The 21,337-nt window shown below is 59.3% G+C and overlaps 6 protein-coding genes across 6 annotated transcripts; all 6 read right to left on the bottom strand.

Moving 5' to 3' along the window:
- Nucleotides 1–560: 560 nt before the first annotated feature.
- Nucleotides 561–2,396, bottom strand: LBRM_13_0470 (conserved hypothetical protein; the record flags this gene model as incomplete). The annotated part of the gene is made up of 1 exon (XM_001563140.1): nucleotides 561–2,396. One exon carries the CDS (start codon nucleotides 2,394–2,396, stop codon nucleotides 561–563), a length of 1,836 nt encoding a protein of 611 aa, XP_001563190.1.
- A 1,295-nt stretch (nucleotides 2,397–3,691) lies between these two features.
- On the bottom strand, nucleotides 3,692–7,678 carry LBRM_13_0460 (conserved hypothetical protein; the record flags this gene model as incomplete). Its single annotated transcript, XM_001563139.2, has 1 exon — nucleotides 3,692–7,678. The coding sequence occupies one exon, from the start codon at nucleotides 7,676–7,678 to the stop codon at nucleotides 3,692–3,694; it is 3,987 nt and encodes a 1,328-aa protein (XP_001563189.2).
- A 2,901-nt stretch (nucleotides 7,679–10,579) lies between these two features.
- Nucleotides 10,580–11,413, bottom strand: LBRM_13_0450 (conserved hypothetical protein; the record flags this gene model as incomplete). Its single annotated transcript, XM_001563138.1, has 1 exon — nucleotides 10,580–11,413. One exon carries the CDS (start codon nucleotides 11,411–11,413, stop codon nucleotides 10,580–10,582), a length of 834 nt encoding a protein of 277 aa, XP_001563188.1.
- Nucleotides 11,414–12,399: 986 nt separating this feature from the next.
- On the bottom strand, nucleotides 12,400–13,680 carry LBRM_13_0440 (conserved hypothetical protein; the record flags this gene model as incomplete). The annotated part of the gene is made up of 1 exon (XM_001563137.2): nucleotides 12,400–13,680. One exon carries the CDS (start codon nucleotides 13,678–13,680, stop codon nucleotides 12,400–12,402), a length of 1,281 nt encoding a protein of 426 aa, XP_001563187.2.
- A 4,246-nt stretch (nucleotides 13,681–17,926) lies between these two features.
- On the bottom strand, nucleotides 17,927–18,760 carry LBRM_13_0430 (actyltransferase-like protein; the record flags this gene model as incomplete). Its single annotated transcript, XM_001563136.1, has 1 exon — nucleotides 17,927–18,760. One exon carries the CDS (start codon nucleotides 18,758–18,760, stop codon nucleotides 17,927–17,929), a length of 834 nt encoding a protein of 277 aa, XP_001563186.1.
- A 1,171-nt stretch (nucleotides 18,761–19,931) lies between these two features.
- LBRM_13_0420 (conserved hypothetical protein) lies at nucleotides 19,932–20,918 on the bottom strand (the record flags this gene model as incomplete). Its single annotated transcript, XM_001563135.1, has 1 exon — nucleotides 19,932–20,918. One exon carries the CDS (start codon nucleotides 20,916–20,918, stop codon nucleotides 19,932–19,934), a length of 987 nt encoding a protein of 328 aa, XP_001563185.1.
- Nucleotides 20,919–21,337: the final 419 nt, after the last annotated feature.

Below are 21,337 nucleotides of genomic sequence, written 5' to 3'. Positions count from 1 at the left end.
GGAATGTGTGTGGGTCCGTTGAGGAACAGCATCATCATCATCCATCATGCAACACAGATGAGTCCCAGGCTGTACCCCTGAAGGCGCGGGGGGGAGGGAACACAATGAGGCGATTTGGCAGCACGGTGTGAGCAGCCCATCTCTGTATGACGTCGTAAACGAGCTCGCCTTTCCATTGCCGTGGAAGAGGAGTCGTCGTGGCAGTGTCAAGACACGAATGGTGCATGTTTTGGCAGATTTGTGCGTTGTCAAGCAAGAATGCAAAAAGCGCGCTATCAAACTCAAGAACGGAAAAGACAACGTTGTCAGAGAAGCGCACACACACCCACACACACGCACGCACACCCACACACACGCAAGCGCTTCGGCGAATAGATGAAAACGAAGGCAAAGCGTCAAGAGGGCGAACAAAGGGGGGAGGGGGGGGGGGGGGGTTAAGCGTCCGAGAGGAAGCGGAGTGGGTGCAAATGTCGGTAAGTGTGGATGTGGGGGCCGGCAGGGGGGGAGGGTTGATGCACACCCGCACACCACCGCTTTCCCTGCCCCCACCACCCTTTCCTTCAGTCCGCCCCATGCTTGGGAACAGAGGCCACCTTGGCAGTCGGCGGTACCGAGGGATTCACGTACGCCGGGGCAGCTGCTCTCGGCACCGTCGGGGCGGTTGCTCGAAACACCTCCGCCGTCACATCCGTGCCCTTCGCATGGTACGGCACTCGTGCCGCTAGCGGTATCATCGGTGATGCTGCTGGAGGTGAGGAAGCAACGTGCGCGATATTCGCAGTCGACGGCACTGAAGCACTGGGGGATAAGGCGTCGGCTGCCTCACCGTTGCCGAGCTCGTCCTCGTCACTAAAGACATCGTCCTCGTCGGCGACGCTCCGCAGACGAAGGCGGATCGCCTCCTTGAAAGCGTCCCAGAAGCCCGGCGGGTCATCCGTCTCCTTGACGACCGGCAGCGTCGGAGTTGGCCAGAACCACAGATACAGTGGCAATCCCTCGCCCACGGTCTCCATGGCCGTACGCCAGCTGAAAGGCGATGCCTCCTCCATGGGACTGGCTGATCCCTCCTCGGCCACGTGCACAGCTCTCTCCGATAGTATGGGCTGGTACTGCTCGCCATTGTTGTGGATCCGGGTGGCCTGAAGCTCGTCTCGCTGCTGCCGCAGCACGTCTGTGAGAAAACCAACTCCGCGGCCGGCAGCATACAGATACTGAATCAGCAGTCCTAGCCCAACCACGACGAAGCTCGCGCTGTAGACAAAGACCAGGTAGAAAACGGAGTTGGCGTCGCCTGATGGCTTGAAGAAGTACGTGTACCCCCACGAGACGCAGTAGAGGTCCAGCACGTCCGCCATCACCAAGGAGAGGCACAGGTAGAAGAGAAAGAGCACGTAGTACTTGCTGTTCGCATAGCCGATGCACCTCCCGCAGCAGATACAGTGCAGCTTTGACCGGTACACACACCGGTCGCACACCTTACAGTGCCGCGTGTCGTTCATCTGATAAAAGTTGCAGAATCGGCACCAGTTGGCGCCAGGAATAAGGAAGCTCATCTCCTCCTGTTTGCGATCCATGTCGGTGCCGTCGATCGCCTCCAGCACCTTGCAGGCAGCCTGACTCACCAGTACGATCTCCAGGCCTCGACGGACCTTGCGTTGGCGCCGCATCTGCATTGCCTCTGTCATGTACGCCGGCAGCTCGGAGTGGTCCTCCGCTGCATTCTCCTCGCTGTCAGCATCGTTACTCTGACCACCCCGTTGCACCTCACACTCTTCCGCTGCCGTGCCACCGTCAGAGTGATGAGACGCTGAGTCACTGTCTTCGGCGTAGATGCGCAGCCGCGCCTCGGCGGCGGCCTGCTCTAGCACCTCCTGCTCGGCAGCGTGGCTGCTGCGCTGCAGGATCGCTGCGGCAGTGGCGACGTTCGCCAACTGCTGGCTGTCAGCCTCGTCCACATCGCTCCACTTCCGTTCCTTCGTCATTGCCTTCTCCGTAACACCGTCGTTCTTGTTGCAGCCGTTGGCGGCACCCTCACGCGCCGGCCCCGCCGTTGTCGCTGCCTTGTCACCGCCACAACCGCTACGCGCCTTGGCCACGGCCCGCTGTAGCTCTTCACGAATGAATGTCTCCATCCGCGCTGCAGAGAACCGCGAGGGTAGCTCACCCGGGCCCACCAAAGTCAACATCACGAGCGAGCTGATGCTGAGACAAAAGGAGGCAAGGAAGAGGAAGAGAATGAGCAGCGCCACCAAGTCCAACAGAGCGGCAGTGGCGTAGTAGAAGTGCACCAACATGAGGAAGGTGACAATGAATATGAAGCCGCCGGCAAGGAGGGCCCGGGTCATGTAGTTGAGCAGGCCCGGGTTGCTCGTTGCAGGCAATTCAGACACCGTCATCTTCGACCTCGTTTGATCTGACGCTGCCTGCCCGTGCGTTCGCAGTTTCTATCCTCGAGATATGCGTCTTCGTATCCCCTGTCCGTGGGCCTCTGGCGCACTTTTTCCTTGTGTGCCTGTATGTAAAGAATCAGAAAGAGGAGGAGGGAGGGGGGTGGAAGATGCAGCGAGTAACCACTACACGCTAACGCCTCTGCGCTTCGCTATTACCTCACTATCGTTCGTGTGTGCGTGTGTCTGTAAGGGGCGAGTGAGATGAAAAGAGGGGGGAGAGAGATGGAAGGGTAGGAGAAGAGAGAGAGAGAAGATGGAAGCGGCTTGAGCCAAACAGAGAGAGAGAGACGTTGTTGTGTGCGTGTGTGTCCATGATGGCGAAGAGCCGCGAGCAAATGAAAAGTACCAGGTGCGCACGCTCCTGCGTACAGGTCCATGCGCGCATGAGTGTGTATTCCTGTGGGAGGAGGGGGGGGGGGGGTGACCGCCCTCCTGCGGTGAAGAATGCCTTCAAGCTCAGAGAGAAGACGTGCTCAGATATGCGCCTTTCTCTTTTTAAGAGACAGGGAGAGAGTCAGCGATCGGCACGGTCGTGTACAGCACGGGAAGAGAGAGAATACCCCCCCTCCCTCCCTCCCTTTCTCCACTGCCTTTGCCTTCTTCCCGCTTTTTTGCTGGGGGGGTCTTCGGCGCCTCACGCGCAGGCAGTTGAGAGACGTGAGTTAGTCAGTAGATCAGGTGTGCGGGTGTGTTACAAGGGAAGATGGGATGAAGAGAGGAAGAGCAGCGCGTGGGGGGCTGAGAATCGGGCTTAGAAGTAGGTACGCCGCTGCTCTCGCTGCCCGCTTGCCTTCCTCCTCCCAACTCCTTGGCAGAGGCAGCGGTCAACCTTGCCTGGGTGCACACACCCATAAGCAAGCAAAACACACCGCTGCCTCCACCGGTTCCAAGATGAAAGGAATGCATTGCACGCATGGGAGTGCGCACGCCCAGTCTCGTCTCGCTGGCGATTCCCTCCCTCCCTCCCCCCCCAGCGCCTACTCCTACTCTCGCCGCGTTACCGGCTACCACAACAGCAGCCAATGCCGCCACCTCCATTTCCCCACTCATCATGACTGCCACCGGACACCACCACCACCTAGACGTGGCGATCCACTTGAGTCGATTTTTGTTAGCGAGTGCATTCGCATTTTCCTGCTGCCGGAAGAGGAGGAGTTTGGGAGAATGGCGAGGGATTGCGCAGCCATACACGCAGTGAGAGGCCAAAACAGCCTTCGCCACAGTGGTATCGCTGATGTTCTCTAGTGCTTCGCTCCATCGAGGAGTGCCCGGTGAGCTTGTCGGGCCACCTGCAGCTCGGACACGAGGTCACGTGCGCAGACGATAGAGCTAGCTTGCGCCTGGCCAGCGGGGCTGCGCAGCAGCGCCACCACGGAGACGCTGCCACCCGCCGCCACGTCGGTTCGCTCCACCTCCGAGACCAGGGCCGCCCACACGTTGATGCCGTCTACTGGACTGGTGAAGTCCTCGTCGTCGAGTAGGTTGTCCTCCTCAAAGTCGTCCAGGTCGGAGCCGTCGGCGGCTGTTTTCTTACTGTGTCCCTGCTGCTGCGAGTGGCGAAGCGCCTGAGCCTGGTGCAGCATACCCTGCAAGCGACTGTCCCCGCTCACTACACGGCCAACGCTTTCATTACCCAGAAAGCCCTCAGCGCCGTCGCTGTCGTCCCACTCGCTGCCGTCGTCCTCGTCGTCGTCATCACCATCCTGCAGCCACTCGCCGTCGTCGTCCTCTTTGCTGCTGCACTCGCTGTCCCACTCCTCCTCATCTTCCCCCTCCCCCGCTGCGTGGCCTTCGCTGGCGTGTGTAGCCGTCTCCGTCTTTCCCGACAGCTTCACAATGCGTCGCTGATGCACGCGCAGCTCTGCCGTGCCGCTCGCCGTCTCCATTTCGGCCAGCTGCTGCAGCACACCGCACTGCACGACACCCTCCAGGCCAGACTGCAGCTCTGCCGCGCCGGCGTCAACCGTGTTCGCCGCAAGCGCGCGCAGGCACGCAACGATGGCGTACACGAAGAGGCTGCGATCATAACTGCGCAGGAGACCCAGAACGGCCTCCTCGGTGCTGTCAATCGATACACTCAGCGCCAACAACGACACGTACTGCTCCAGAAACGTGCGTGTTACCTGCAGCCTGTGCAGCACCGCCACCGTAGCAGGCGCATCGGCGATAAGGCAGGAGAAGATGTTGTTGGCGAGCAACACGCGAAACGTCGCGCTCTGCTGCGGCCGTGTGCCGGCGGTCGTTAAGGCCTGCTGCGTCACGTACTGCACCAATACATGGGCCGTCTCTGCGGATGCAGTAGTCATTGCCGCCGCTGCCGAGGCTGCCCAGCTGTACTGCACAAGCGCGTCGAACAACTTCGGCACTGCAGCCACTTCGCGCTCCCGTAGCGTCGTGCTCGCCAGCACCGCTTCGCACATGGCTAAGACCAGCTGCGCCGGCGTCTTGGCTGCCTCCTCCGCCGGCACGGCTGCTGGCAACGGCTCGCGCGACAGCTCCGCTAGTGTGCCATACAGGAAGGAGACCGGCTCGACGGAGATGAAGTTGTCGATCGGAGGGAGCAGCTGCTGGATGTAGTCGACAGCGCCGCCTCGGATGATCAGCTGGTAGAAGCACCACAGTACTCTCCACATGGACGGCGCGATGGCTGGACTGCGCGCGATGAGGGTGGTGAGAAGCGACAGGGCGGGGTCCAGGAAGCCGTAGGAGCTGCCGCCTTGGTGGCCAAGGATCACAAACAGCATCGGGGCAACACGCAGCTGCGTTTGCACAAAGATGTCCTGCTGGAGCACCTCGGGCGACAGGCGTGGGGCCGCCGCAGATGGTGAGGAGGACGATGCGCCAGGTACAGGTGCCAATAGATCAGCGGCAGCCTGGCGCGCCACCACGGTAGCCGCACTCTCTGGAAGCGCTCTAACAAGCGTAGTGAGCGTCTCCAGAAGCTCGTCGGCAGCCATCAACACATCTGCAAAGTCGTCGTTGTCGAGAAACAGCTCGTCTTTTCCATCGCCACCCGTCGTCTGCGCCGTTGACGGCGCAGACGACTCCAACGCGTTGTACTTGGTCGTTACACGCTCCAGCACAACAGCAAAGTGGTTCACCAGCATCTCCGTCAGCTCCAGCGCCCACTGGGACAGCGTGTTCTTGTAGAACGAGATGGTCTTGCGGAGAGTCCGCACCACCGCCTCGTTGTCCATCATCCGCATCACATTGAAGTAGTGCTGGATGAGCTCGGCAATGCAAGGGCTGATGATGTCGCGCGCGAATGGGTGACAAACGAGGCGCGAGAAGCACACACAGGCCTGCACACGCACCGGTGCCTCGCTGTCGTTCAGTAGATGCAGTACTGGCTGAAGAGCATGCTGGTATGCCGGTGGACCACTCCACTGGAGCGACGGCGCAAACGCACTGAGGACCAGAACCGCACGCGCGCGCAGGAATCCAAGCGAGTACTGCGTCACCGGCACCGCGAAGGTCGACAGGATGTACTCCAGCTTGTCGTCACCAAAGTGCATGGCTAGCAGGACCTTCTTAAAGTGGTAGAAGCAGTAAAGAACGGCATCGATGCGGCGCGCCGCCTCCATAGCGGGGGTATAGACGTCGGCGTCATCACTCGTCGCTTGCGCGGCCGCACCGACGTAAGCTTGCAGCTGGTTCAGCAAGAAGTTCATGAGAGATAGGAAGAGGCTCTTGTCGTGGAACTTCTTCGTGCCGCCGGCAAGGGACATGAGGAGGCTCGTCGACACCACTTTGGCGCTGTACAAGTCACCGACGGGGTTCAGCTGCCTGCGCACGTACTCCTCCGGGTTGTCGTACCACAGCTCCTCGTCCTCGGCCGTGAAGGCGAGGCGGGGGAAGAGGAGCACCGTCATGAGCTCTTCGGAGCTGGGGTGCAGCACGCTCGCGTATACGGCTTTGTGGTGGGTTGCGAGCATCAGCACCTCCAGCGCGAGGATGTATGCTTTGGAAGTTAGGGCCAGCGGCGGGTCGGCGTGCCATCGCACAAGCATCAAGGCGGCCTCGACGGTGGGCTGCAGGTACTGGGAGGCAAAGTGCTTCGCCACCGTGCGGCAACGTCGCTCGCAGCTCTTCGGTGACGCAAACTCCTGGGTGAGCTTGTAGGCAATGTGCATGACCCACTTGAGCAGTGTAAACATGGCGGACTGCTGGAAGTCAGAGAAGTGATCACCGCGGAGCTGCGTGACCGACATGTTCGCCTCGGCCGGGTGGTGCAGCGCGTTCCCCAGTCTCGCTTGGCAGAGCGGCAAAACCACCTGCTGAAAAGCTTGAATCGGCGTCACTGCGCAGGTAGTGTAAAGGTGGTCGAGTGCCGACACCTCACACAAGCAAGCGGGCCAGCGACTGGCAAAGAGAGAAAAGATACACTTCAGGGAGAGTCGCATGCAGTGCGCCAGCTCCTCCAGCTCCGCCGAGAAGCGGAATGGTGCCGCCACGGCCGAATTAGAGGCTACAGCCGCGGCGCCATGGCCCGCCAGAACCGTCAGCTCCTTCTGCCACCGCCCCGACAGCAGCTCCATCAGAGACAGGAGCAACGGGGCAAGGTGGCCGGTGAAGCCGTCCGCCTCGTCGGCCTCCACCCTCAACGGGTCCTCGTAGATCTTGCAGCACCCCCGCAGTACACCTAGGGAACCCTTCAGCTGCAGCAGCATTAAATGGATGACGTCCCCATCAACCTCCTGGCTAGAGCTCGTATTGTGGTCAAACAGCCCGCGCAGCGCCGTCATGCTCTGACTCACGAGCCCTGTTAGTTGCTGCAGCAGCTCGGGCCACCGCTGAGGGTAGTCGACGTTCACCACCTCAATCGTCGCCGCCAGCAGCTGACGCCGCACAGTCTCCGAGACGTGGGGCTGACACTGCAGCGCCACGATATGGTCACGTACGCGTTGCCTCACCTCATCGGAGCAGTGAGGGTTTCGATTCCAGTCGCTGCGGCCGACTTCGTTTCGAAAGCGAATGGCACTCGCCAGCAGCGTGCTCGCCGTCGCCGAGAGCGCTGTTTGGAAAGTATTAGCGCACACTGTTGGGGAGCTGCAGGCGAGGTCCAAGAGGTGAAGAATGAAGTGCGGGTCCTGATCAGCCAACACAGCAAGCGCGTCCTCGGCCGATTGCCGCGTGGCCTTGTCGGCGGACAGAGTGGCGGTGAAGATCTGAAAGAGTCGGTCAGGGATGCTCCCACTGCTGCCAACGCTCGCCTGCGGGTCACTCATGACTCCCTACCAGCAAGCGTACGTGTACGTGTGCGTGTGTGTGTGTGTATTGCGTAATGCTCCAAGCGTGTGCAAGGGGAGAAGAGGAGAGGCAGACTGAGCCAGAAGTCTAACAGGTCTGTGTGCCCATGCGTAGCGGCGAGGAAGAAGGAATTGGGGAGTGCGGCCGTCTTCAGCAAAGGGCGTCAGAACGGTGTGACTGAGTGACAGGCGCGCTCCTGCAACGCTCCCACCCCGCCCCTAAAGAACCAAAGTCCCTCTCCGCACACAGGCATACGCGCACAGCGATGGCGCAGAGGTTCTTCATGGCGGCACAAGCAGACAAGAGGGGGCGTCGCTGCGCTTGTCTGCGTGTGATGGGTGTGTGACCAAGTCACGAAGAGAGCGTAGCGTCCGAGTTGTGCGCACATGTGCCGGCCACACATGGCACACCGTCTTGACCACGAGCGCGCGCACACGCACACACACACACACACACCAATACGCGCTCTTCGTATACCTGCAAGAAGAGGCAAGCAGACGGGTGCGCAGCAGCACACTGTATAGATGATAGGGTCGGCGCGGGTGGCACAGCGCGACAACACACTGAGTGTACTCGAGAGAGAGAGAAAAACACGCGCGCAGAAGTACGAGAGAGAGACCGAAGAAAACGAAAAGTAGAGAAGCCAAAGACAAGGTAATGACAAGCAGGAAAACAAAATAACGCCGACAGGAAGACGAAGACGTGCGCTGACGTGCCCACATACAGAGTGATTCGCACACGCATCCCCTTGCACCCCTGCCCTTCCACTCCACAAACAAAGATGAGCACGGCAAGCCCACTCCACAGCCCAGAAGCGTGCGTGCGCTGGTAGAGCGTTGGCTGTAGTGAGAATGGAGGCGGCCCAGTGCCCCACGATCTGCTGCCGTATCGTTACCAACGCAACCGCCTCCTTCGTCTTCACTTACTCCACAAAGTGGTGCAGACCGGCTGCGCATGCCAACTTGCCCGCAACACGGCTCTGCAGCTCAGCAGACATTCTATTTGAATGCCCGCGCGCACCTTACTCGTACAGCACGCCAAACGCTCGTCCTTTAGGGGTTGAAAGAGCCGCCGTGACTCCGTGAAGCCGCCCAATGCAAACGTACTTGATGCCGCTCACGTCCAGCACATACGGCACCACCACCTGACAACCTTCGCCGCCGTCGTACTGGCGGAGTGACGGCGTGTCGTAGCGTTGGTTGTCGACATAGCGGTCGGAGTCGTACAAGAAGCCGCCTTTCAGAGTGCACAGTCGTGCCGCGTTCGGGCTCATGCGACCAATGTAATGGTTGACAGGTCCAAAGCCAAAGCGCCGCCGTGTGTGCCTCGATGGTCCTGCGCAAATGTTCCTGCTCTTCAGGCATCCGCGCATCTCAGGAGCTGGTCCAGTAGTAGCCCTGAGTAGGCAACCCCCCCCGTCCAGCTCCTGCATCACGGTGGATGCAGCAGGGCTGCGCTCCAGCGCTAAAGCTACGTCGAACACGGCCACAGACCGACCAGTCTCAGCGAAGATGTCGTGCAGACGTCAGCCCCCCCTCGGCGCTGGCACGAGAGTCGCACTCGTACATGCCCCCAATCTGCAAACATCGGGCACCTTCGATGGCCACAGCACCCGTCAGGTCCGAAAGCTGCTGCTTTAAGCATGCGTCACCGTTCAGCACGGTCTGCCTTGTGGCCTCTTCGTAGTTGATCGCAAAGCTCAGCGCCACGTGCGCCTCATTCGATCACCGTAGCGAATGAGGCGCACGCTTATACAGGCGCACATCACTTGTAGAGAATCACGCAAGGTGGTGAGGTCAAACACGCGTGGAAATGTTTCTGAGGAAGGGGGGCGATTGAATGTATAGGGTGTGCGTGTGTATGTGGGTGTGTGTGTGCAGGGAGACGTAACTAAAGGGAGAGAGATCGCTTCCGGTAATGGTGAGGGAATCAGGCGATGGGGGATGTGTCCCACCCCCTCGGTTCTTTTGGTGTGCCTCTGCCGCCAAGAGACGCCGAAGGACGGGCACAGACATTGGGAAAAAAAACACAAGAGAACGAGCGAGGAACGCGCAGGTGCTCAAGAAAAGAGGAGGTGAGAAGGGGGAAGAAGGTGCAGCCGCAAAGGGTAATCGGTGAATGACGACGGAGGAGACACCGAGTGGTGCGCGCCAATGAGAAGGTGTGGTTGCTCGATGGCATTTCAACCCGTGTGTGCAAGTGGAGTGTGTGTATGGGAAAATACAGAGGTGGCGGCCAGAGTGGGCGGCACGCAACTGTCAACGAAGAAGAGCATCAAGAGGAGTGTGTATGTGGGTGTTGATGTCAGCGAAGATTCCGTCCGTGTTGCTCCCCCTCCTCTGAGTCCTCCTTCCTTCCCAATCCCCCCCCCGCTGCGAGGGGGCCTTCACACCGCTGCCTCCGCTTCTTTGTGTGCACGTCGCTCTCTCTCTCTAGCCATATCGGTTCCGTGATAGCAGCACCCAGCACGGGGCCATCAAGATGGTGAGGATCACCACCTTCCCCACCACCACCACCAGATCTGGTGCCCCTTCTTCTCCTTAGCCCCTGTGAATTTCATTTCCTCTCGGCTGTGCTTCCGGTTCATTTTATGGCTGTGTTTTTCGTTGGAGGTCGTTTGCCTTGGCTCGACGTCATCCAGCAGACGTGGCAGACACGCCACTCAATCGCACGACGGTGTTTGTGCCCCCACCACCACCACCACCGTGTGCGTGCAACTCATGTACAGAGAGAGGAAGGGAAAGAAGTCGGGGGGTGCGTGTGAGGAGAAGAGGAGGGTGCAGGCACACACACACACACACATGCCAGCACTGAAGTAGGTATCTACTTATATGGGCCCCCATCCGGTAGCTGTCTACGCCGCCGCCATAGGAATCGAACTAGTCCTGCTGCCCCGCGCTTCCCAAAACCTGCGACATGTCTATGTTGTTGCTGCCTTCGTTCGCATTCGCCGCAGCGGTGGAGACACCGGTAACACTACCGTTGGAGGGGAAGTTCACGCCGTTGTTTACCTGCTTGGACATGTCGTTCAGCCGAATGACGTGCTTCGAGATATCGCGGAGGTAATCACCGAGGGAGAAGAACTGCGACTCAAGCTCTTCAAAGTGGGCCGCCACATCCTCAAAGGCCTTGTCAGCAAAGCCGTCCTCATTGCCCCACTCACCTTGATGAATGGGAGGCGCCGCGCCAGGCGAGACGCCACCGTCGCTGACGCCAGAGAAAGGGTAGGCAGTGAAACTCTCCCAACCCTGGCGGGACTGCCGCCGACTTGCACCTGGCGAGTATGCGTTGCTGTTGGGCATAGACTTGCCACTAAGGCCTCCCGCCACGGCAGGTGCGAGCGGCGTGTAGCTGCGCTGGCTCATCGAGCCGCGGTGCAGAGGGCTCACCGGGCCGCTGCTGTTTGCACAGAAGCTGCCGTTACCGGGGTTGCTGCTGGTTGACATCGCTGCAGGGCCGGAGCGCTGCGACTGCGGCGGCGGCTGCGCGCTGGCATACAGGTTTGTAACCAGTGTGTGCTCGTTCGTGCTGCTCGACTTGAGGAGCGCGCAGGTGCGGTAGAACACTTGTGTTTCGATTTCAGCGATTCTCTTCAGCTCGTGCACGAAGGCGTCTTGCGTGGAGGCGGAGCCGAAGGCATTCATGCGACCGGTGGCGAAGGTCTCCTCGATGTCACGCAACTCCCTTTCCACATTGTTGAAGTCTGACGGCATGGCCGGTGGGCGAAACTCCGCTTCAGCGTGGGAGAGAAGGGCTCCTCAATTTTTTATCGGTGCGCTGTAAACAAGCAACGGTGGTTAGAGCCGCTGCTCTCAAAGTGACTGCTTTGAGTGGGAGGAAGGCGGCGCAGCGACACGCGCGTGTGTGTGTGTGTATACTATGCAGCTGAGAAGCCAAGAGAACAGAAAGCACTGGAAAGGTGGAATCAGAAACTGAAGAGGAAGGAGGCAGGGACACAGAGGGAGAGAGAGAAATTAGTCAAGAACGATGTCAGCACGTGTGTGTGTGTGGGGGGAGGGGATGAAAGCCCCAGTGGGTGTCAACGACGTGTGCCCCATAAAAGAATGGGTGTAAGAGACGACGTAAATCACCAGAGACTGCACCATTGCCGCGTGGAAGAAGAGAGCGAAGAGAGAGTGAAGATAGCGGGAAACAGACGTCGGAAGAGGAAAGCCATCAACGTTGCTCTACGACTCACTCACTCATTTCTGCTTCCCCCCCCCCCTTCTCCTCCGCTCCTCTAGTCGCTAAGAGGTGATGCAGCGCGGAACGGGGCCTTTTTCTTCGCTCACCATATATCGAAAAGTAGCGGCGGAGAAGAGGGTGTATGCCGGAGGGAGGGAACGGGGAGCCACGACGGCAGCATTCACCGCTGTGGCAGTGTGCCGGAACAGGTCGTGACTTGGCACTCTGGCATCCACGACACCTCACCCCCTGGAATAGAGCCCAGTACCCCGTCTCGCCTCACGCCCACAGCCATGGAGCACAACTGTTCACGCATGAATGATGACTATCGCGGGAGTGGGGAAGAATGCAAGAATCAACAGTGTACATGTGCTAGGTGTATTAGTTTGCATCCTCGGCGCAGCGAAGTCCCTCAGTAATCAGCAGCAGAGAGACATGGCCGCAGAAGACGGCCATCGTGATGCGCCCGACGCCGGCTCCTCTCCTCTCACTGGCAGCCAGCCACCCCTTTCATCTAGTAGTAGTTTTCGATGTGTAGAGACGGTACTTGCTGCCGCAACATCAGCCGCGCCACCACAGTCTCCTCCACAATGCCATCAATCGCCTCTCGCAGTATTGTCACCCGCTCCTGCGCCTCAGTCAACTTGCGCCCTTCACGCGCAACTGCATCATCCTGCGCGCACAGCTGCACTTCAACGAGCGCACGCTCCTGCAAGAGAGCCTGAATGCGGGCGTTAATGTCGTCGACTTCTCTCTGCAGTACGGATCGCACAAGCTGGCGCTCCTCCACGCTGGTGGAAAGATCCCTGCGTTCCTCCTCTGCCGCTGCCAGCTCTTCGCGATAAACTTTCACGCGGCGGCCAGTGCTGATGAGGCGACGGGCCTGTTGCTCTGCGGCATCAATGATAGTGTTCCTATCCGCTGCGCTGCTGCCGCCGGTGCAACTCTGGGCGATGATGCGACGCACATCCGGCGGAAGCGGGCCCTCCATAGTGCATGCTTGCGCCGACAAGGCTGTGACGGAAGGGAGCGGTGATACAGCCCCTCCTTCTCCAGAACCACTGTGACCTCCCGTGTCATGCACGACTGCACTGGCGCTGGGCGGTAACTGCGCATACTGAAACGCGCCGGTGGGTCGTGACAGCGGCGGAGTTGGCCATGCCCCGGTGTCCGATTCGGGCTTTGGCTGCTGAAGTTCTTGGTGAAAAAGAGCGTTGTAGTTGACAGCCGCCACCTTCCTCTCTCTGCCTAGCTTGGTAGTGCTGTTAGCACTGCTGGCCTCCGCCGCGGTGAGACCAACCAGTGCATGCGGAGACGAGGATAACGGGGGCATTCGGCTCTGCGTTGGCCGCTGCGGCCGCAAGACGTGTGCGGTGGTGCTCGAGGAGGGCGGAGTTGACCCCTCGAGCCCGTCACGGCTGGCCCGACGCTGGAGTCGTCCATCGCCTGACCCTACTACCGACGCACAAGAGGAGCGCGGGGTGGAGAGAGAGAAAGACGAGGAGAGCGGCCCGCTACTGCTACCGACTGTGACACCCAATGTAAACCCGGCACGGCTCTTTTGCGAGAAGCTCGTCTGCACACCACCTCTCCCAGCGCTGCCGTTCCACAACAACGGATGGAAGGGATTCCCCTGTAGCGGTCGAGTCTGGATCGGCGTGGTGAGCACCGGAGCAGGTGATGCGGCGGCCATGACAGCCGTGCGCAAGGCCGCGGACTGCGAACTGGGTGTGAACTGTTGGCAGTTGTTGCCGGGGCGTTGGTAGCCGTCCGCGGCTCTGCCCATGTGTGTCATCCACGCGCCGTACAGTGAAACAGGTGCACAGCGTAGCAGCAGCGGTCGACGTTGAAACAAAAACTAGGGGAATAGGACGACCACAGAGCACACAGTAATCGCATTCGCACAGTGGACGGTGTTCGGTGGTGTGTTGAGCAGCTTGGCAGGAGTAGCCGCTGAGACCCTGAAGAGGGATAGAGCGAGAGCTGGCTAAAGTGGACGGGTATATGTAGATGGTGTGTAGCCGTGACTCCCTCGCTTTCCCCCCTCCCCCATCCCTCTCCTACTTGTCCACCTTAAAGCCTTGAGCGAGTTGTTCTGTCGTGCACTGCAGTTGAGGTCGCTTTACTTCGCGCTTCACCAGAGCCCAAGTCCTCCGTTCCTCTGCTGCTACGTCCAACTCAGCTCGCCTTCTCGCTCCCTCAATCAATGAAAGAAGTGCAAAAAAAAGGGCAAAAGAGAGTCCAGACAACGTAGCGGCCGTTGCCTCGCTTTCGCTCTCGTGATGTGCCTCAGATCGAGGGGTCGGTGATGCCTCCCACTTGTACCGGAGTTGCCAAAAAAAACTGTGGAGGAGGAAGGGGCGCGAGCGCACGCTCCCAAGACACGTTCCTGTTCGTGTGTGCACGTCGCCGCGCGTGTATGCCTCAGGAGGCAAAGCGAGAGAGAAAGAAAGGGGGGAGGGTGCAAGCAATCACGAGAAAAGAGATGATAGAGACTCGGCGGCACACACTTAAACACAAACATACTACTGTGAGCACACCCGTTGCCCAGTGAGTGCTGACGGCTAACGCTCGATCTCGCTCGCTCGCACTCCGAAGCCGGCTAAGCGAGGGCACCGGCACCTGTGGAGGCACCAGAAAAGTTCGCGCCTTTGGTTTGCCCCCCTTTTACGCGTCTCTTGTGCGGTCTTCTCGAGACATAACGGGTGCGACGAGATCGGCCTGGCCGCTCGAGTGCCCCTTTCCCTCCCCAGTAGAAGCGAGAGCCCCACTTCATCTATCGCCACCACTTCTCGTCTCCACTCGCTTTGAGAATCGGCCCTGGTAGCCCTATGGCCCCTTCTCCCGTGTTACTTCCACCGCCCGTGTCCCCAGAGCCAGCTCTCCGCCCATCCGACCCCCTTCATCCCTCCGACCGGTGAGACAGGAAGCTGGGAGGGGCGGGTGGCTGCGCACTCTCGGCCAGTGGACAGGCACCGCGCATACGCGCATCGATGCTCTTGCGTGAGAAACGCGCTCTGCTCTGGCCAGTATGGCCTTGGTGGGGCCTTCTCTGTTTCTCCTCGGCTAAGCGTAAAGGACGGGGGAAAGAAGAAACGCGCGCTCCCTGCGGAGCATGCGTTGTCGAGGGACTTGCTCTGCTGGTGGACTCGCACATTTCGGTCTGTCTACTCACTCGGCTCACTTTTACTTCGGGGACACGACGGCCTCGAGCCCCACAGTCGGCACCTCTCCGTGCGTGCGAGAGGCCGAGTGTCGCAGCCTGGCACCGATGTGGTTAGGGAGGGGCTATGAGTCGCATAACGAACAATCTCTCTTCTCAGGCTTCCCTGTGGTGGCCCTCGTTGAAGAACGGGACCAAGCGGAATGGTGCGGTGTGGGGCTGTTGTGTCGCGTTGTCTAGTGTGTGCTCGAATATAGAGGCCCACACGAAGACCCCCGCAGCCATCGCTGAAGCGCTGCTGCGCCATGCACTTGACAAAGGTCAGAGGCAGTTGTGTCGCGATTCTCAAGAAGGGCGTGCGTGCGTACCGCCTGACGGTGACGGACGGGGGCTGAGTCCAAAATATGCAGTTGCACCTTACTGGACGTTTTACCTCAGGTTAGAGTACCGACTAGCCCATGATGCAGCGCGTGCAAGGGGTGTGTGGCAGCCTCTCTCCGTAGGTGCTGGCTTGGTGTACAGCCGCCCGGGTCGGATCTGCCGCAAGCGTGGCCAGTCGTCTGCACTTGCAATGGAGTGGCGTTGGCGTGTAGTGCTGGCGAAGACCAATCCAACTCATGACTTGTCCTCTTCCCGTGTGACACGCAGCCTCCGGTGAGCATTCCCATTGGTCTTTTCTGGCACCGTCCCCTTCTCCGGGTTGCCCGACGGGGAGCCTCGCCTCCGCGGATCCCACCTTGGCAGCTGCCCCGACCTCAGCCACGCGACTCCTGTTGCCGTAGCGCTCTGGAGTAACCACCACCGCAGCCGTGGCGTGGATTGGCGTTGCCGCATGTTTGCCCTGAGAGCCTTTGATCTGGCGATTCACCTTGTCAACCAGACCAAATGCAAGAGCGTTCAAGCTGCCTCGCCATCATGTCCACATCTGCCACATCCTCTTGGATCCATTGGACGTCGTGAACAGGAATATGTATCCGCCACCAAGCCATGCGTTGTCCTTCAGTTTCTCGTGAAGCCCTGTCACAGCACTCTCCGCGCCGCCAATCAGGCCACCGCTTGCTGCCTTCCACTCACCCGGTAAGAGGGGAATGCGCTGAGTTCGCGCCACTTTGGGGTGGAAAAAGAGGGCACTGCAGTTCGGCGCCTCGCTCACCAGCGGGGAAGCCACCGTGCCCCCCCCCGTCCCAGAGGCTGGCCACAGGCCAATGACGCGTTTTGATGGCGTCATCAGTACTGAAGTGGAGGATCCTGTGCATCAGAGCGTAGCTTGCCTCGTTCAAGTCATTTGAGAAGGGCACGCACTAGCCCAGCCTCACCGCCACGGGAGTCAAATGGCTTTGCCGGGCGAGACTCGCGGAACTCACCTCTCCTCCTCTGGCTCTTCGCAAGCTGCGGGTTTTTGATGCGTTGCGGTTCCCTTCCTTCCCCAAAGTGCCTCAGCCCTGCTCTGCTCCTGCAGCCACGGGTGGACTTAGAGCTGGATGCCCGCGCATACGTCGCTCCGCCATGAGGTACGTTACGCCTCCCATGCCTGCTTTGGGTTGCCTCCGGCGTTGAGAGGGCGGCCAGAATCGGCCTCCTTTTCTGCCATCAGTTCCACTGCGGTGTAGTCCACCCTCTGGCTCTCAAAGAATCCAAGACGGCTCTTGCATGTGTGTGTGTGTGTGTGTCATCGGCTCTGGTGTCTGACCTTTTTTTAACTGCGGTAGTCCTTTATCGAGCGAGGACTAGTAATGAGACGAGCAAAGCCATTTTCGCTGAGCTGACATTTCGTGTGCAACGGAAATAAGAGAAGGGAGGAAACAGTACCAAGCTAGAGGGGTGCTTTGTAGCTGACATGCTGTGCGGACGAAGGAGAGGACAGACGCAAAGCGGTCATGCAGGTTCTAGGGGGGTTGTTGAACCACAAGGCAGCATCTCGCGCTCCGGTCCTGAGTCCTTCGAAGGGTGATTCTTTTATCGGTGATTTCTACCAGCCAGTCCGTATGAGCCTAGTAGAGTGTACGCGATATCTGATTCCTCCTCCTCAGCCGAGGGGCGTTGAAACACAACTAACAAGCAGGAATGAGGGGTGCGCTCCGTCTCTCCTCCAAGAAGAAACTTGCGCCGTGAGGTGCGCCACTCACTTCTTCCATCTCCCACGCGCTGGCAAAGAAAAGTAAGCACTCATGTGTATGCGCACACACACACGCCCATACCTGCACACCCACACAACCGAGCAGTGGTGGGCGAGGCGGAGAAACAAAAGTTCACCGAGCAGAAAAAGACTGGAGGGGTGTCAGGGAGTCCACACTCGGGACGAGGCGCAAACGTAGGAGGTACGGGTACGAGCGCGCGCGCGGTCGTATTGGTACTTAGCGTGTAGATGTGTACCTCCGCCCCTTCCTTCCTCCTTGTGCGTGCGCTTGCGTGTATGCCACAGTTGTTACTCGATGAATGCCAAGTGACAGTGCAAGTGAGCAACAGACACCAGCTGAGAGAAAGAGACGGCGCGCGCGTGCGTCTGTGTGTGTGTGTGTGTGGGTGGGTGCTTCCGCATGCACTATCGAGTGGTGTGTGTACGTGCTCGATAAGTTGTTTTTCTCCTCGCACGTCCCTTCCATTGCCACCACCTCTGAAACAAAGCTGGGAAGGGAAGGCAGAACTGGGAGAGCTGCAGGGACTTTATGGGGGGCTGCATGTTTCCCTTGTGTGCTGCGAAGCCCAGCCGCGCCTACGCTCTTTCTTGTCTCGCACGTGCGCAAGTATAAACTGCGATGCGGACCAACAGCAGCAATGCACATGACGACAAGGGGAGAGCACCACCCACATGACCAGTGGCGCTTCATCCCTCAGTGGCACCCCGCGCATGGGGGTACGCGTGTGCGCCTCCAGCTCCTCAGAGAGAGGCCTCCGCCAAGCACTTGGCCATCACAACGTACGGCAGATGAAGTTCCATGCATGTCTGCACATCCTTTGGCGCGTAGCCGATCTTGGCGTAAAACCCTTTGGAGCTCAGCTGTGCGTCTACGAGGGCCCAGCGGACGTGGAAGGCTTCCCGAGCGATCTTCTCCGCAGCCTTCATCAGAACCCGACCGACGTCAAAGCAGCGCACGCTCTTGACGACGCACACGCGGTCAATCTTCGCCACCACCTCCGAAAACTCTCCTGTCTCCGACACCTTCGAAACCCGACGCAGTCGCAGCGCTCCAACAGGAATAAATGCCGCAGGGCAGTAGCTCAGTTCATGTAACTGCACCTTGACAGATGGCTCACCGCAGCGGCAGCTGCTTCTAGCGCGCGGCTTGTCGCCTGACGCGTCAATGTTTCGCTCGCGGGGCTGAAATCGTAGTCCCGACCCCTCCATCCCGATACTCTTCAATAAGCGTGCCTGCGCCATCAACTCCTTCATCTCCTCCATAAATAGCCTGTAGTGGAAGTACGCCACAACGTGCATCGAGACCGCCTCCAAGTCGTCGCACTCTTCCCCTGCCGCGAAGGCCTTCTCCTCGCATAACACCTTCACCCGTGTGCGCACAGAGTCGTAGAAGACGGGCTTCACCTCGCCTACGACGGTGCGGAGCATCGTGTACTTGGTGAAGAACCTCTTCGCATCTGAATGATTCGCAAGCAGCTTCTGTGCCCCATCCAGCTTTGTCCACTGCACCGCGTCCGCACTGTCCTGCATCGCAGGGAATGCGCTATTCACGTCAACAGATGAAGTAGAGGACATCCTCGTGACGACTTGCCCTCTACTGAAGAGAAGAAAGAGCACGTATGGGTGCGTGTGCCCGTGCGGATGTATGGAGATGAGCACTCTAACCCTAGTGGCAATAAGGGGGGGGACCGAAAGTGATGGGCTGGAGGTGGTGTCGTCCGACACGATCAACACAGAAGAGGGAGAGAGGAACAGCAGGGGGGAAGAGAGAGAGACATGGAGGGATACAAAGAGCCACAAGGAGGGAGAGCGATGAAATGCTGCTACGGAGCGGGACCGCAGCTGGTCATGAGTGGCACACATACACGCATGGATCGACTACTCCGTATACACAAAGGAAGGAGGAAAGGGGCAGCACATGCAACACGCACAAACATACACGTCACCATGTGTCATTCTCTTCCTCCCCAGTTGCCGCTGAGCAAAACGAGAGGCTCATGTGGAATACCCAACAAGAGGCGTCACTGGCATACACATACACACCCTACCTCGCACCACCGTCTCCCCTCCCCTCTCGCGCGACGTGCCTCCCTCACACGCAGAGAGGCAGAAGAGAACAACGCGGCACGGTGGCACGAACCGCTGTACGCGCGATGCGCGTACATGAAAGGCACTGTAGCAGTGCTTGCTCAGCTGACGGTACTTAGGGGAGGAGGAGGAGGCCAGGTGATGAGCGAGGTGCAGCAGGCCGAAGACAGCGAGGGAGATGCGCAACGCTACACCAATCGATGTATACATGTTAAGGACAATAAAGCAGCGAAGACGACGCTACAGCAGCGGCAACATGCGCTCACGCAGGGAGAAATCGGTGTGATGTGCATCCGAGGTAAACGCGCGGAGGCAAGCGCGGAAGAGAAAGAGAGACATGAAGAAAAGGATGTGTGGGCCACGTCACACGCACACACACCTCGGCACCTGCGTCAGAAGACAACATATTTGCTACTTTTCCAACGACGCACCTGGTGCACGCGACGGACATGGCAGAGAGGCAGCGGATTGTGTGGGCGAGTGCGTCACTAGTGTAAGCAGGCGCAAAAGGGAAACAGAAGAGAAGAGTGCCACGCGCTACTGGCGGCACTGTCGGTTTCCTCCCCTTCCCCGTATACCCCACACCTCGTGTGCGTAGGTGCCTCTGTCCTTCGCTCTTTCCTTGTGCACGATGGCCGTCCTTGTCGCTGGCGCCTACCTAAACAGACATGCGAGCCAGTTCTCTTTTAATCAGCGCAATGCGCCGCTGAAGCTGTGCCATGCCAGCCACGTCCAGTTGCTGTTTCGCGTACGTCTTTTCCGCTTTGCGATTGGCGAGGTGCTGAAATGTGTTCCTCCAGGTAAACCCGTCCTCGCCGCAGCGGTGGTAGTGGTACACCAAACTACAGAAGACGCCCGTGTAGGAAAGAAAGTACGTGGTCGGCTCCACCAAATTCCAGTCAAACACGAAGAAGATCCAGTGGAAGTACACGACGAGCTGGGTGACGAGAATCACGAAGGCGCCATACCGGAGAAACGGCAGATACACACCGTAGACGAACTTGTCGATCGTGGCCTTGCGTGCCAGGGAGGGGGAGAGAGTGCGCTCCGCCTCAGCGAGGAGAACCTGCAGCTCTCGGACCGTGTGGTCCGCAATGAGTGTGGAGGAGGCCTGGCGAGCACCTCCCTGAGGAGCAGACGCCGCTGAGACCGGAGAAAATGGTGAGAGCGCAGGTGGCGAGTCTGCTGTCGCGGCCACCTCCAGTGTCACCTGAGAGAGACGCAGCGCCTCCGCAATGAGCTGCTCGAAAGCAGCAACGTCCGTCACGGTGTACGATGGTGTTGTGGTAAAGTGGTCAGCCGTAGTAAACCCATCGCCTGCGCCCGCGCCACTGCTGCGGCTCACGTCATGCCCCACCTCGTTGGCGGCTGGAAACGACGCGTAGGATGTGTGAAGGACGATGGCTGAGGGTGACACCGATGAGGAGGAGGAGGCTGCTCCGGATGTGGTGAGGGGCTCGAAGACATGGCTGAGAGGAGCACCAGGAGAAGTCAGTTTTGTCTTTGCTGCTGCATCAGCCGCAGTGGTGCTGTGGCTCCGCCGAGCGGAAGGTTTCGGCGGCAATCGGAATATAGGGTGAAACCGTGTGCAGCGCGTAGCTGCGCGGTCGCGCATGAAGCGCATAACGGAGGTGGGCGCAAACATGCAAAAAAAAAGGGAAGAGGCAGGGGCCACAAAAACAGCGGTCGGTGTCGTACAGGGCATCTACGACTGTGTCGGTGGGCGTGGTGGATAGGGTGAAAGCAGCTTGGAGGTGTGGGAAGGACCGGTGAGGAAGAAATAGAGCGGCATCATGCCAGCGAGCATAAAGGCTCTCCGCAGTCAGGGAAAGGCATGCACCCCCGGCGACGTAGTCCGGGTAGCCTCTCCTGATGCTGCTCGTGTGTGTGTGTGTAAAGAGGGGATAAAATGTCTCTCTTTCCCCGCCTCTCTCAGTGTGCACAATCGCCTCCTCGCATCTGCACTGGGCGGAACCCCTCCCAAGAAATAAGCAAAAAACAACAACAGAGAGAGAGAGTCCACTTACACGCAGTGAGAGCAGCAGAAAACAGAGGATACGCGGT

This window comes from Leishmania braziliensis, chromosome 13, assembly GCF_000002845.2.
Source record: "Leishmania braziliensis MHOM/BR/75/M2904 complete genome, chromosome 13".
Classification (NCBI taxonomy): Eukaryota; Euglenozoa; class Kinetoplastea; order Trypanosomatida; family Trypanosomatidae; genus Leishmania; species Leishmania braziliensis.
The sequence above is the reverse complement of the archived record's forward strand: the minus strand, read 5'-3'. Positions and strand labels throughout refer to the sequence as shown.